This window comes from Ascaphus truei, chromosome 22 (genome assembly GCF_040206685.1).
Source record: "Ascaphus truei isolate aAscTru1 chromosome 22, aAscTru1.hap1, whole genome shotgun sequence".
Taxonomy (NCBI): Eukaryota; Metazoa; Chordata; class Amphibia; order Anura; family Ascaphidae; genus Ascaphus; species Ascaphus truei.
The window spans coordinates 6,061,475-6,076,251 of NC_134504.1; the positions used below are offsets into that span (position 1 = coordinate 6,061,475).

The 14,777-nt window shown below is 48.7% G+C and overlaps 2 protein-coding genes across 12 annotated transcripts in view; one reads left to right on the forward strand and one right to left on the reverse strand.

Moving 5' to 3' along the window:
• UNK (unk zinc finger) overlaps nucleotides 1–6,260 on the reverse strand; it is a 33,484-nt gene extending 27,224 nt beyond the window's left edge. For 6 of the 11 annotated variants that reach the window (XM_075579774.1, XM_075579775.1, XM_075579773.1 and 3 more), the window contains exon 1: nucleotides 6,065–6,260. In XM_075579774.1, coding sequence (XP_075435889.1) covers nucleotides 6,065–6,171 — 107 coding nt within the window. In that variant the 5' untranslated portion in view covers nucleotides 6,172–6,260. The remainder of the gene's footprint in view (nucleotides 1–6,064) is intronic. The other 5 variants (XM_075579782.1, XM_075579777.1, XM_075579776.1 and 2 more) reach the window with 2 other exon arrangements.
• Nucleotides 6,261–10,618: 4,358 nt separating this feature from the next.
• On the forward strand, nucleotides 10,619–14,771 carry H3-3B (H3.3 histone B). The gene is made up of 4 exons (XM_075579790.1): nucleotides 10,619–10,773; nucleotides 12,936–13,073; nucleotides 13,157–13,310; nucleotides 13,742–14,771. Exons 2-4 carry the CDS (start codon nucleotides 12,946–12,948, stop codon nucleotides 13,868–13,870), a joined length of 411 nt encoding a protein of 136 aa, XP_075435905.1. The 5' UTR covers nucleotides 10,619–10,773; nucleotides 12,936–12,945; the 3' UTR covers nucleotides 13,871–14,771.
• The last annotated feature ends 6 nt before the right edge of the window (nucleotides 14,772–14,777 follow it).

Here is a 14,777-nt window from a genome sequence, read left to right on the forward strand (position 1 = left end):
CGGGGTCTCAGTGACTGGGCGTTGGAGTCGGGGTCTCAGTGACTGGGCGTTGGAGTGGGGGTCTCAGTGACTGGGCGTTGAAGTGGGGGTCTCAGTGACTGGGCGTTGGAGTGGGGGTCTCAGTGACTGGGCGCAGGAGTGGGGGTCTCAGTGACTGGGCGTTGGAGTGGGGGTCTCAGTGACTGGGCGTTGGAGTCGGGGTCTCAGTGACTGGGCGTTGGAGTCGGAGTCTCAGTGACTGGGCGTTGGAGTCGGGGTCTCAGTGACTGGGCGTTGGAGTCGGGGTCTCAGTGACTGGGCGTTGGAGTCGGGGTCTCAGTGACTGGGCGTTGGAGTCGGGGTCTCAGTGACTGGGCGTTGGAGTCGGGGTCTCAGTGACTGGGCGTTGGAGTCAGGGTCTCAGTGACTGGGCGTTGGAGTGGGGGTCTCAGTGACTGGGCGTTGGAGTGGGGGTCTCAGTGACTGGGCGTTGGGGTCTCAGTGACTGGGCGTTGGAGTGGGGGTCTCAGTGACTGGGCGTTGGAGTCGTGGTCTCAGTGACTGGGCGTTGGAGTGGGGGTCTCAGTGACTGGGCGTTGGAGTCGTGGTCTCAGTGACTGGGCGTTGGAGTCGGGGTCTCAGTGACTGGGCGTTGGAGTGGGGGTCTCAGTGACTGGAAGGTGGAATTATTGATCGGGATAAAGAGGGCGACACTATCCACTGAGTCACAGTTTCAGGTTTGCCATGGAAACGATGACTCTAGAGTCTTGCGACCCGCGCGCAGCTGGGGACCCGCGACCCGCGCGCAGCCGGGGAACCGCGACTCGCGCGCAGCCGGGGAACCGCGACACGCTATTTTAGAACGCCAATAATAAAGGACAAAAAAAAAGCAAAACACCCAGCAAGAGTATGTACTAGGCCAGGAGTGGCCAACGCCAGTCCTCAGGGGCCACCAACAGGTCACCTGTGCTGAAGCAGGGATATCTGTAAAACCGGACCTGTTGGTGACCCTGGAGAACTGGACCAGGCTCTGTACCGATGGAGAGGTTAAAATGCCCCCCCCCCCTCCACACACAGATCCCAGTCACACCGTTCTGTAACCCCGCACAATTACATAACAGCAGCATCAATCATATTGTACGGCCCGTCTCCAGATTATCCCCTGGGACAGCGATTAAAAGACGGGGGGAAAGTGGTTCCCAGCGCCCACAAGAAATACGTTACCTAAAGGCGGTCCCCGGGACGCGAGTCCAAGGAAAATATGTATGTTACGGAGGCCTCGCTCACGTTCACGGTGACCCTTGAGCTGGGATTTCGGTGACTGCCCCAGAACAGCGATTGGGGTTCTCCGCACGGATGCAGACATTTCTGGGAACACTTTTTTAGGAGAAGGGACGTGCCCCCTGTATTGGACACATGGAAATGGGACTGGAGACGGGGGTTCATCCCCCAAAAACCATAACCCTCCTTATTTAAATGGTGTTCTCCTATTGATCTAGTTTTTGGTTCCCTTCCTTTGGGGGGGGTTGGGGAATTTGGTGCCCGTTGTCTCATCTCTTTCCGGTGGGAACCCTCCCCACGGAATGGGACTTAACATTAGAGGCTTTTGGGGTAAGGGGGTTCACTTCAGTGAGCTGCCCCCGGCGGTGGAGAGTTGGCTGCGGAAATTCGGCCTAGGCCTCCCTTACATCTCCTTGAGTTCCCAAAGTGGGTAAGTATCGGAGCTCTTACACGTGTGTAAGATACTTGTGATTTTTTAACATATTCAAAAATACTTGTGATTTTTGAACATATTCTGTGTATAGTCTTACTGTGTCAGTGGGTTTTTTTTTTTGGATCCAAGTGATCTTTTTATCACCCATCTGACATAGATTGTATGAGATGTGTGACACAGCATCTGTTTCTGTATATACTTTTCATATCTTTCACCAGTGGGGGGGGGGGGGAAAGAAAAAAAATCATTTAATTCGACTCATGTCTGGAAACCACTATTTTCTTTCTATTATCCTAGAGGGAATCGGGGTCCTGCCAAGTATGACGAGACTTCCTGTGTTTATATATTGATACCCGCCTGTTCTACATGGGTGCCGTCTACCTCGGAAAAAAATAGTGTTGTAATGACTCGAAATGGAATTTAAAAAACAAGTGACTAATCAGTTACCTAAATTCACTGGTTCCTATGTAGGTCACCATGCCTCTGATGGACTAGGACAGGGGTGTCATAAAAGCCATATATACTTACAGGGAGTTTTGCCACAGCAGTCCACTCAAAGGATCCAAGTATATATCCAAGGTGCCCCCTGCATCAATAACCCTTTGAGGACCTACTATGATCCGAACCCTGGGACCTGGTAACGCTCTGCATCGAGTCTTCTGCAAAAATGACCGTGGGACAGGGAATGGTGACAAGAGTCATAATTGGCGGATAAAGGCCTGTGCCGATAAATGCAGCTGGGATGAGATGGATATGGCGCCCGTTTGAGCGCTACGCATGTCTCCCCGATACGGACGACAGGATGCGAGTTCGGGTGGTGACTAACGATCAAGAATCACCCAATATATACCTGCACCTTTGAGTGGCCTGTTGTGGCAATACTCAGTGCACCTATAATGGCTCTATGCCACCCCTGCTTAATCCAAGGGTGGCCAACTCCAGTCCTCAAGGGCCATGAACAGGTCAGGTTTTAAGGCTACCCCTGCGTCAGCACAGGTGGCTCAACCAGTGGCTGTCAAAATGACAACCACCTGTGCTGAAGCAGGGGTATCCCTAAAAACTGGCCTGCTGGTGGCTCTTGAGGACTAAAGTTGGCCGTCCCCGTCGATCAGAGGCATGTCGACAAATAGGAACCGGTGAACTTAACCTGGAACCAGTCGGCAAATCTGCATTATACTCTGTCCTTGAATAAGTTATATCAGTAAATCAGAGAATGCAAGCTCGTCAATATAAGCGGTACTCCTTCCTCTAAAAAGGTGAACGGATCGGCAAGAAGACGGGTTAAAAAAAACAGACTATTTGTCCACGCAGTCGATATTTGATCACGATGAGTGATCAACTTGTTTTATGCCAGTGGGACTTTTAGGTCGTTAGTCACTTTATGACTCGATTTTGAGTCATTACAATAACTCTGATTCATGTGTTCTTGGGGATTATTTGTAGAGTGTTTGTACAATATTATTGACGCTGCTATTATTATATAATTCTGGGGTTTTCGGGGCATTGTGACAGGGATCTCATATGAGGAGGGGGTGCATTTTCACCTCTTCATATTTAGGGCCTAGTACATATCCCTCATACCGGGTCTGTTGGTGGCCCTTGAGGACTGGCGTTGGCCACTCCTGGCCTAGTACATACTCTTGCTGGGTGTTCTGCTTTTTTGAATGTTGGTTATTTTTGGATACCATGGTATTTATGTTTTTGCCAAATTTCATAGTTTGAAGCAGGGGAACCTGGTTCAATTCCCGGTGGCAGCTCCTGGGGCGAGACACTATCTCCCTGTGACTCTGGCACCAAAATCATAGATTGTAAGCTCATCTGGGCAGAGATTGTGTCTGTAACATTCCTGTGCGCGCTATACTGCAATTGTGAAGCGTGCTGCGCCCCATTGAGAGAAAAGCGCTATATGAAATAAAGCTGCTGTTATTAATACATTATTTATAAATTCCCAATGGGGGGTTGGGTAGTACTCTTGTGGTGATCCAGCTATTTATTTAGGATATCGGCATAACATCACTCATCCTCTCTGCAGAACGCACAGGGAACAACTTGTGGCAAAGTGCCTTGATACATTGACACACGCCAAAAATGCACCCCGTCTGCTCCCCGATTCCATCGATATGGTGACCCACAGAGTTTAATATGTGCCAATCTTTCCAGTGTAGTAAAAACCCTTAGCAATGCGTTCTGTAATGTCAGTTTATGTAGGAAAACCAAGAACAACCTATTTCTAAACGTCACAAATAAATATTTTACAGTGATATATTCCCGAGAGCAATTTTAGGATGAAATCTCTCATCAGGATGAGGAGTTGGAGAGTAAAGCGTTTCTAGAAAATACAGATCTGCACAGTCGTCTGGTTGCCACAGAGTTACGGACCCTCCATCAATCACCAAGAAATTGAGAACATCCAGCATGAACCGATTACAATGGGTCACTTCTAGAATGCCACCTCCACCGTTTGTTCAGGTGACTCCAACCACTGAGCATGGAGCAAAGACGCAACAGTCAGCAGACGAGACCCCACCTAGACGCTCTCGTAGGAAAGTATGCCAATGTAAAGATACTTTGCATATCCAAATTAGCAAATGTATCAAGTATCGCCGGTGTGCTTTCTTTTGTGCCCTGGTTGTATACACGGTGTGTTTGGGGTGGAATATATAGTACTTGAGACAGTAGCAGTCTCATTCCCTCTGCTTCTCGCGGAAAAAGGTGAAATCGCGCAAATTATTTATAACAAGACCTTCCCGGATTTGCAAAGAAATAGAAAAAAAATGGTGCTGTTTGGAGGACGCCAACTCCAAACAGCACCATCCGCTTTTAATAACTTGCATGACTGGACTGCTTTCCCGATTCCATCTTGGACTGATTCTTCAGGATCCGACCCTCTGTGGATTTGTCCTTTTGGATGTGTGGATGACTGGATCTGCATGATCCTATTTTATATGTTAGTGTATTTCGTTCCTTTTATAAATTTTATTGTGCTGGAACTTGTGTTTTCCTTTTAGCGCTCTTTTTGGTCTTATATACACAGAAAGCAAAACAAAGCATCCCAATAAGAGCCAAGCAACGAGATCCCATCCCAATGAGTCAGCCAACCAACATCCCCAACCCAATGCTACTGACAGAAAAACAAAGCATCCCGAGACCCCAACCCAATGCTAGAGACAGCCAAGCAACGAATGCTAGAGAGAGAGCCAAGCAACAAGACCCCAACCCAATGCTAGAGACAGCCAAGCAACGAGATCCCAACCTAATGCTAGAGACAGCCAAGCAACGAGACCCCAACCCAATGCTAGAGACAGCCAAGCAACGAGACCCCCAACCCAATGCTAGAGACAGCCAAGCAACGAGACCCCCAACCCAATGCTAGAGACAGCCAAGCAACGAGACCCCCAACCCAATGCTAGAGACAGCCAAGCAACGAGACCCCAACCCAATGCTACAGAGCCAAGCAACGAGACCCCAACCCAAATGCTAGAGACAGCCAAGCAACAAGAACCCAACCCAATGCTAGACAGCCAAACAAAGCATCCCCATGAGAGCCAAGCAAATAAGTAAGCCAGCCACCGAGACCCCAACCTAATGACAGGGCCAACAAGACAGCAAGTGAGATAGCCAACAGAGGAGACCCCAAGCCAATGCTACAGACAGCCAAACAAAGCATTCCAATGAGAAAGCCAAGCAACGAGACCCCCATCTCAATGAGGCAGCCAACCGACGAGACCCCAACCCTACATAGGGCCAACCGACGAGACCCCAACCCTATACTATGTAGGGGCAACTGATCTGATCAAACCCCAACCCGATACTGCGTAGAGCCAAGTGATGAGACCCCATCCCAATCCTACAGAGAGCCAACCAAGGAGTCCCCATCCCAATAGACAGTCAGCTGCGACCCCAATCCACTAGTCGAGACAGCCAACCGACACTCCAAGCCCGTGTTGGAGAAAGTCAACGGACGAGAGTTGTTAAAGAGAGGTAGGAGACGAGACTCCAACCCAATGCTCAAGCCAGCCAACCGAAAAGACTCAATAATATGGGAGCATCAACCCCAATGACAAAAACTCAACACCAATGAGTGAGACTCCATGTTGAGATGGTCTCCATGGTCAGATAAGATGTTTGTTTACCTAAGGAACACATTACATGTATATTGCAGTGGGATGAGGGGGTCCCTCTTATCACACTAGCGGAGCACCACCTTCACCTAACAGTAACAGTCAATGTGGTCACAGACCACAGCCCAGGCCCCGCCCCCAGCATTTCCCGCCATTTCCTCCCCCGGCTCGCGCCGGTTCCGGGCGGCCTGGGCGCCGGCTCCCCGCGCGCGCGACCCACGCTCCCGCTGACGTCAGCCGCGTTACGTACGTGTAGTGTTGCGGCTTCTCCGGCTGCGCCTGCAACGCGCCAGCGGCGGCTGCAACCGGGGAGGCGGAGGAAGCGGACGGGGAGCTGGGGACGGGGCCCTTCGACATCTTCGGCCCTCCGCTCCGTTTATCGTTCGCTCTGCGCGGAACGCCGCGGTGGGGACGAACCGCGCCTGCGCCGACGCCATGAGGGGGGAAATGAAGCCCGCCGGCCGCGGGTGGTTCTGGGGGTTGTAGTCCCTGCCGCCTGGCTGAGCGCGCTGAGTAGGGCTGAAAAAAACTACAAGACCCACAGGGGGGAGTGGCTGCCGACCCGGATGGTGCTTATGCCGCAAGGCATTGTGGGGATTGTAGTTTTAGCTGTAACTGCTGGCTATGGGGGATTTATAGGACATCCAATAGGTTTCCAGCCCTGATTTTAATGAACAAAAAGTAAATCAACCATTTTTATGACTGTCCTTAAAATATTTTTTGCTCAGGTGCAAAACTAGACCACAAGAAAACACTGATAGGTAGGCAATAGTAACTTCTTATCTGTAAAATACAAATAACAGTGGGTGATAGGGGCTTTTATTGGGCCAAGAAATGTATTAGGCTGCGCTTATAGTGCCAGCGACACGACACTGCGCCAAAACAAATGCATTGCCGCCGTCGCGTGCGCTTATAGAAAGCGAGACGGAGCGACGGATTGGTCCCGATCGCTGAAAGTCATCTTAATTTGATTTTTTTCCAGCGACCGCAGCCTTTGTGTAACGTGAAAATGTTACATAATTGTACTTTAGGCTGGCCTCTTATCCTTACTCCCACGCTGAGGAATATATGGCCGCCATATAAATTAAAATAATGATAGCCCAATTTTTTTCCGAATGAAAAATATACCTTCTTTTTTTTCCTTTTTTGTGCTGCTGAAAACCTGACCAGGGGGGGGGGGGGGGGAGGGATGTAATTATTGGTCATGCACTAGCTGTACTTTACAGAGGACAATATATATATATATATATATATATTGTATACAAATACAAACCCTGTGCTCAATGACGTCACTGCTTTCTTATCCTTTATCTTGAGAAATATCTTTTCCCGTTGTAGCCTGTCAGTAATTTGCTATATCACCCAAGGCCAGCAACACTGCGTTAAATAATTTCGTTTTGAATATGATAAATATTTGTTATTTTTCGAATTAATTTGCCCATTATATATTGATTTAATTGCGTGATCGATTTTTCTCGCCGTCCAAATTCCCGCACACGGATCCCCCTAAACTTGTGTGAGCCCGTGTAACTTGTTTGTTTTTTTTTGCCAGCCCAGTCATCTCTTTATACATGAGATCCTGGACAGTTATTATTTATTTATCAAATATTTGACCAGAAAAAAAATACATTCAGAGTTTAAGTATGTCCTGTGCACAAGATAATAATAATAATAATTATTATAATATAATAATACGTTGACAACACTACAAGTTACACTTATTAAAGTAGGAAACAGCCGACGTGTTCAAGGAACTTAGACAGGAAGCGGGTTTTGCGGAAGTCGGGTAAATTGTACCCCGCAGTGGGGGGGATCGGTACGGGAAGGTAGATCCACCGGATTCGTCACTGAACCTTAGGCCTCGGGCATGGTCAGCGCTTAGGCGCTGACCCGTGCTGAGGCGCGCGGCTGCTCGGCAGTGAGCCCCTGCAGCCGCAATGAGAGCGGCTTTAGCAGGGGCTCGCGCACGCTTCCGCAAGCGTAGGTCTTACACAATTTTTAGTTTCTGCGCTCGCCGCACCGCAGGGCCGGTCACGTGAGCGGTTCGCCCAATGAGGGCGAACCAGCTCCGTGACGTCACAGCCCCCCCCCCCCCCCCCGAAACGCCTTCGGACGGCGCGCGGTCTAAGGCCAGGGAAAGCACTCGCTTTCCCTCAGCCTCAGCGCGCCTCCGCCCCCGGCTGGATTCACCCTGGACGCAGCCTTAGAACCATAAGAAAGTTTCAGGAGGCGGATGTAAGGAGATAAGTGCTGTGTCCAGCAGGGGTGAGAAGCCTGCTCAGATAATTAGGTAACTTATCCAGAAAGTATTTGAAGGTTATATAGTTACTTAGAAGATGAGGTTGCAAAAAGACATGCGTCCATCGAGTTCAACCTATGCTACATTTAGATGATAGATACTTTATCCTATATCCATACTCATAAGGGGGAAAGTAAATTCGGTGCTACTATAGCGTGCAGTCTACCGGCGATCTGTGGTCTACCGTGCGTTCGCTACTATAGCGTGCAGTCTACCGGCGATCTGTGGTCTACCGTGCGTTCGCTACTATAGCGTGCAGTCTACCGGCGATCTGTGGTCTACCGTGCGTTCCTACTATAGCGTGCTGTCTACCGGTGATCTGTGGTCTACCGTGCAGTCGCTACTATAGCGTGCAGTCTACCGGTGATCTGTGGCCCACTTCTGTCACTGTGCTAATACTTCACTAAAAGGAGGCTGGAATCAACAGTATTATATTGGGAAGGGGAGAATTGTTCTGCCGCCCCCCGCGCTGCCTCTGGAGAAGCGTTCTCCACTACCTGACGGACCCGTGATTACGTGGCGGAGGCAGTGACGTCAATAGGACGACGCGTTTCGCATCCTCAGACGGGTCTTCTAGAGATTAACAGGCATTTTACCTACTACAGTACTACAGCTGATAACGTAAAGTACTCAAGACAAGTAAGCCCAGCTGCGGGCACTCAATCCCCCTAGTGGATGAATTATGACATTATTAAAAACACATTTATTTGACATAATCTTCTAAAATATGAGTTGGGCAAAACAACGACGCAGAACTGGATCCCTCAACGCCCGTGTAGGTGTTAGGATCTATAAGTTGTAACGCAGTATTGGTTTATATATAGTGTCCAATCTCCTTCGGTTTGATAACCAACTTCAAAGAGTCTAGTTCAAACTGGGATTAGAGTGTAGTAACACCGTGAATATACATATAGATGTATAGATTCAGTATAGTATTGTTGATTTCTAATTATATATATATATATATATATATATATATATATATATATATATATGTATATATATTTAACATACAATGTATATATATATATAATGTGTATATAGTATATGATGTATAAGGAATTTTACCAGATGTAGATCCAGAAAACAGACAGCACACAGCCATGTGTGCATATGGGATAAGCATCAGTGGATTAACAGTTTACAGTGTGCCAACTGCCCTTGCTTTTTTAGTATATGATGTATATATAATTATTATACAATGTATATATAATGTGGATATAGTATAGGATGTATATATCATTATTATACAAAGAATATATAATGTGGATATAGTATATGATGTATATATAATTATTATACAATGTACATATAATGTGGATGTAGTATATAATGTATATATAATTATTATACAATGTATATATAATGTGGATATAGTATATAATGTATATATAATTAACATACAATATATATATATATATATATATAATGTGTATATATAATTATTATACAATGTATATATAATGTGTATATAGTATATAATGTATATCTAATTATTATACAATGTATATATATAGTATATAATGTATATATAATTAACATACAATGTATATATAATGTATATATATAGTATATCTAATTATTATACAATGTATATATAATGTGGATATAGTATATATAATTAACATATAATGTATATATAGTATATAATGTATATATAATTATTATACAATGTATATATAATGTGGATATAGTATATAATGTACAATTATACAATGTATATATATATATATATATATAGTATATAATGTATATATAATTATTATACAATGTATATATATAGTAAATATGTATATAGAATTAACATACAAAGTATATATAATGTGTATATAGTATATAATGTATATCTAATTATTATACAATGTATATATAGTAATGTATATATAATTAACATACAATGTATATATAATGTATATATATATAGTATATCTAATTATTATACAATGTATATATAATGTGGATATAGTATATATAATTAACATATAATGTATATATAATTATTATACAATGTATATATAATGTGGATATAGTATATAATGTATATATAATTATTATACAATGTATATATAGTAAATATGTATATAGAATTAACATACAAAGTATATATAATGTGTATATAGTATATCCGGTGTATATAGTGCATATATAATGAATATACGCTGTCTATATAATGACTGTATGTACACTGTATACATTGCATGTATAGAGTACAGACTGAGCTGCTGCCCATTCACTTCCATTGCAGAGCTTTGAACAAGAACAGGATACAAACAAACCCGAAATCAACCTATCAGAGCGCAGGCATTCACCACTGTTGGGATAGGTCCACTGCCATCTCCAGTCAACCAATCACGGCCTGACTTTAACAACCAATCACAAGTCGCCAATCCCACCAATCATGAAAGAGGTCGGAGCGCGGCGGACTCTGAGGGGGGGGCGGGGACGGCGATTGTGACGTCCGGACCCCACGGCGGCGGTGGCAGCCTATCCGAGAGGCCGCCGGGGCCCAGGTGGGCGGGGCGGCGGCGCGTAGCGATGGTGACGCACAGGCGCGCGGCGCTGGCCGACTATAAAAAGAGCCGACTCGGCGGGGGGAAGGCACAGACAGAGCCTGGTGCTGGGAGAGATCACATCGGAGGAGCGGCGGAAGACACAGGCAGGTGAGTGAGCGGCCGCCAGCGGCGGTTAGCGGCGGCTATTTAAGGAGGAGATGGCCTCCGCTTTTGCGGTATAGTGGGGTGTAGTGCGCCGTATGGGGGTGGGGGGGGGGTGTTAGTATGCGGACGGGCGCTGTGTGTGGCTGGGATTTAGGCGGGAGCGGCCGCTGTCTGTATAATCTTTGGTCAATTTAGTTTGAGGGGGGGTTTAGGAGAGCCACACTGGGGGGGGGGGGAGGTCCCGGCTTGCCGGAGGGAGGGTACCGGCTTGCCGGAGGGAGGAGGCTGACCCCCCCCCCCCGGGCTGAGTCCTCGATCCGTAGTAGAGGAAAGGGGGCGGGGGCTACCCGCGCCACGTGATCTCGCGCCTCCCCCCCGCTGCCGTTGGCTTGATGACGTCAGGGAGCCGCGCACGTGATGTACACGGCTCCTGCAGCATGGCGCGGCACTTCCGGGTGTGACGGGCGGAGCGGCAGTTAGCGGTAACCCTGGAGAACGCGCTTATTCACATCCGTGCGGCCTCACTGGCCGGTCATTACCTCGCTTGATGTTATGAGGTCATTGCTGGCGGCTGGGAATTCCCCCTATTACACAGGGAGGGGGGTTGATCGCACGATTGTAAATTATTCGGGGCAGGGATTTCCTTTCCTATTGTCTGACTTGGCTGCACTTATTGTATAATTCCCTGTACTGAATTCTTTGAAGTGCTGAGTACACTTTTGGCCGCTATATAAAGACATGCATTCCCCCCCCCCCCCCCCCCCCCCCCCCCCCCCCGGAAGTCATGATTGTCCGGGTGAGAGAGGGCAGCAGGCTGCTGACTTGTAACAGGAGTATCTGCTCCAGTCAAGGGCCATCAACAGGTCAGGGTTTCAGGATATCCCTGCTTCAAAGACTGCACCACCTGTGCTGAAGCAGGGATATCCTGAAACACTAACCTGTGGGTATCTATCTTTATTTGATATAGCACCATTAATGTACATAGCGCTTCACTGCAGTAATACATGCCACATGTAAACACTTTGGTGGCCCATGACTGGTGTATAGTTTATAGTGAGTGGATCGTGTGGTGCTGTGGCCGCCCCTTCATTCGGTTGTGAGCGGAAGTGTAATTTGGGAGGGGTGTGTAGGTGCACCTGTGTTATCTGCCCAAATATCCCGAGACCGCTGCAGTCTCCATACTTCTGGGACCCGATCACTTGCGTTTATAGCACAAGTTTCACGCTCCGCGGTCTGATCTTTGCAGCTGGTGTTGGGCCGACTGCGCGTTCCCTGAGCTGCGCGTTCCCTGAGCACCGTGTCCCGAGTTGCGCGTTCCCTGAGCACCGCGTCCCGAGCTGCGCGTTTCCTGAGCGCCGCGTTCCCTGAGCACCGCGTCCCGAGCTGCGCGTTCCCTGAGCGCCGCGTCCCGAGCTGCGCGTTCCCTGAGCGCCGCGTCCCGAGCTGCGCGTTCCCTGAGCGCCGCGTTCCCTGAGCGCCGCGTTCCCTGAGCGCCGCGTTCCCTGAGCGCCGCGTTCCCTGAGCGCCGCGTTCCCTGAGCACCGCGTCCCGAGCTGCGCGTTTCCTGAGTGCCGCGTCCCGAGCTGCGCGTTCCCTGAGCACCGTGTCCCGAGCTGCGCGTTCCCTGAGCGCCGCGTCCCGAGCTGCGCGTTCCCTGAGCGCCGCGTCCCGAGCTGCGCGTTCCCTGAGCGCCGCGTTCCCTGAGCGCCGCGTCCCGAGCTGCGCGTTCCCTGAGCGCCGCGTCCCGAGCTTGCAGTGGGAAACTTATTGTGGCTCCTCATAACATTGATGGGAAGGGGGAGCTGATCCCGCTCCGGGGAAGACCCCCTGCTTCCTGGGATCTCTGTGCATGCAACATGGGGGTTTAAATCCCCCACATCTCACAGGCTAATGTGTGACTGACCGCCTCCTCTATTGCTGCTTCCTATTGGTCCATGTGATATGGGGATTTAAACCGCCATGAAGTCCCCATAACGGAAACTAATACTGTTTGTCTGGAGACCCCTTGCTTCTCACCCATGCTGAAAAAGGGGTGTTTACATTTGTACGAGTCTCTCACCCCCCACTCCCCCCCCCCCCCCCCCAACAAATGGGTAAGGGGCTAAATGAAACATTTTGGGCGCCTGTGGGAGACGGACACTCATCGGTATTGTTTCCTCTCTTAGGTAAGAGACCATGGCGCGTACCAAGCAAACCGCTCGTAAGTCCACAGGAGGGAAGGCTCCTCGCAAGCAGCTCGCCACCAAGGCGGCCAGGAAGAGCGCCCCCTCCACGGGGGGTGTGAAGAAACCTCATCGTTACAGGTAGGTGCCGGCCTGGCAGAGGGTGCTCCTGGGTGCAGCCGCCTTGCTGTTCCCGCTGCTTAACTTCCTGTCTCCCCCGCCAGGCCGGGAACCGTGGCTCTCCGCGAGATCCGCCGCTATCAGAAATCAACAGAGCTGCTGATCCGCAAGCTGCCGTTCCAGCGGCTGGTGAGGGAAATCGCGCAGGACTTCAAGACGGACCTGCGATTCCAGAGCGCGGCTATCGGGGCCCTCCAGGTACGTGCCGCCGGGTGTACACCAGGCACTGCGGCCGTTGCACAATATAATGCCGTGCATGGCCAGGCAACATACCAGAACATTACACATCTGACGTGTTCCCCATGTACAGTGATTAATACATAGAGCGCAACCGGCCTTTTATCTGCCCTGCTGAGACATCGCTTGGGGGCGCGTCTGTCATTGTGACATGTCCCTATTATTGCAGTAATGTATCGGCGCCGTGACATTAATGGCGAATTGCATGTTCTAAGCACCGGGCTGGCATCCGCTCTGCAATCTTGGATCTGCCATAGTGCCATTTACACCTTTTTATTTCTCAATGCGCCCCTTTGCTGTAACATGGTGTACCCCTAAATGTGGTGTATAAGGGTGCTCCCTGCCTGCCGCCTGTGTTTGGTCTCCTGTAACGCTCTTTCCTTCTCCTGCAGGAGGCGAGCGAGGCTTACCTGGTTGGTCTGTTTGAAGACACCAACCTGTGTGCCATCCACGCCAAGAGGGTGACCATCATGCCCAAAGACATCCAGCTGGCCCGCAGGATACGGGGGGAGCGGGCTTAGTTGCTCATGTATGGGTTAAACTTTTTTTTTTGTAGTAAATTCTGTATCATACTTTGTTTTAATTTGTGACTTTTTGTATGGATCTGTTTATAATGTTTCATTTGTATTTACATACCATTCCATCTGTCACTCAGGGTGAATGCTTAGTCTGTCCATAGATGCCCCCGTACTGGTGCTAACATCTCCTACTGGAGGCTGTTAACGTGTTCCCGGGGGTGGGTGCTTCTAGCTTCTCGTGCATGTTTTCGGGGACCCTTTTCACACGATGTTCTCAGAACTGGGTGTGCTGTTAAATCATTGACTTTTTCACTCTCGCCCCCAATCACTGCTGGGTGTTTGTGCAAAGGATTATGGGGCCTCCAAGCAGAGGTGGGTGAGGAAGTCACATGGTGAACATCTTTTGTGTTCAGCGTTGGCACCGGCGCCTCAGGGCGTGCGGAGGATTTCCTTGTTTGGTACTAGACATTGCTGTAACTTTGTATGTACAGGGGTCCTGCAATAAACCTGCCTGACTGGGTCAAAGTGTTTTAACAAATCAGGACTGTCTGACCATCACTGTGAGACATTGCGCTTTATGGCAGCAGGGAAGACGGGTGTGAGAGCGGCTGCGTTTTGCTATGATGGCTTTGTCTATTTTTATTTGAATGGGGGGAAGTTGCCCTGACTAACTCTCTGCAGGGAGCTGCCCAGTTCTGGAGGTGGTAATGGCACCCAGCGGGGCAGGCAATCTCCAGAACTGGACCGGGCCACTGAGTGGTCAGTTGAGATTCTGGGAGGAAAGCTTGGACTGTGTGGAAGGGAAGACTTGGTGTGTTATCCAGGCAGCTACAGAACACAATGCATTTATAAGAGCTATTTTATATTGTAGTGTCAACATTTTAAATTAAATGTTTTACATTCATGTCGT

Coding starts and splice junctions, on each gene's coding strand:
- H3-3B (XM_075579790.1), top strand. CDS start 12,946: ATGGCGCGTACCAAGCAAACCGCTCGTAAGTCCACAGGAGGGAAGGCT. Junction 13,074..13,156: donor AAGAAACCTCATCGTTACAG/GTAGGTGCCGGC, acceptor CTCCCCCGCCAG/GCCGGGAACCGTGGCTCTCC. Junction 13,311..13,741: donor CGGCTATCGGGGCCCTCCAG/GTACGTGCCGCC, acceptor CTTCTCCTGCAG/GAGGCGAGCGAGGCTTACCT.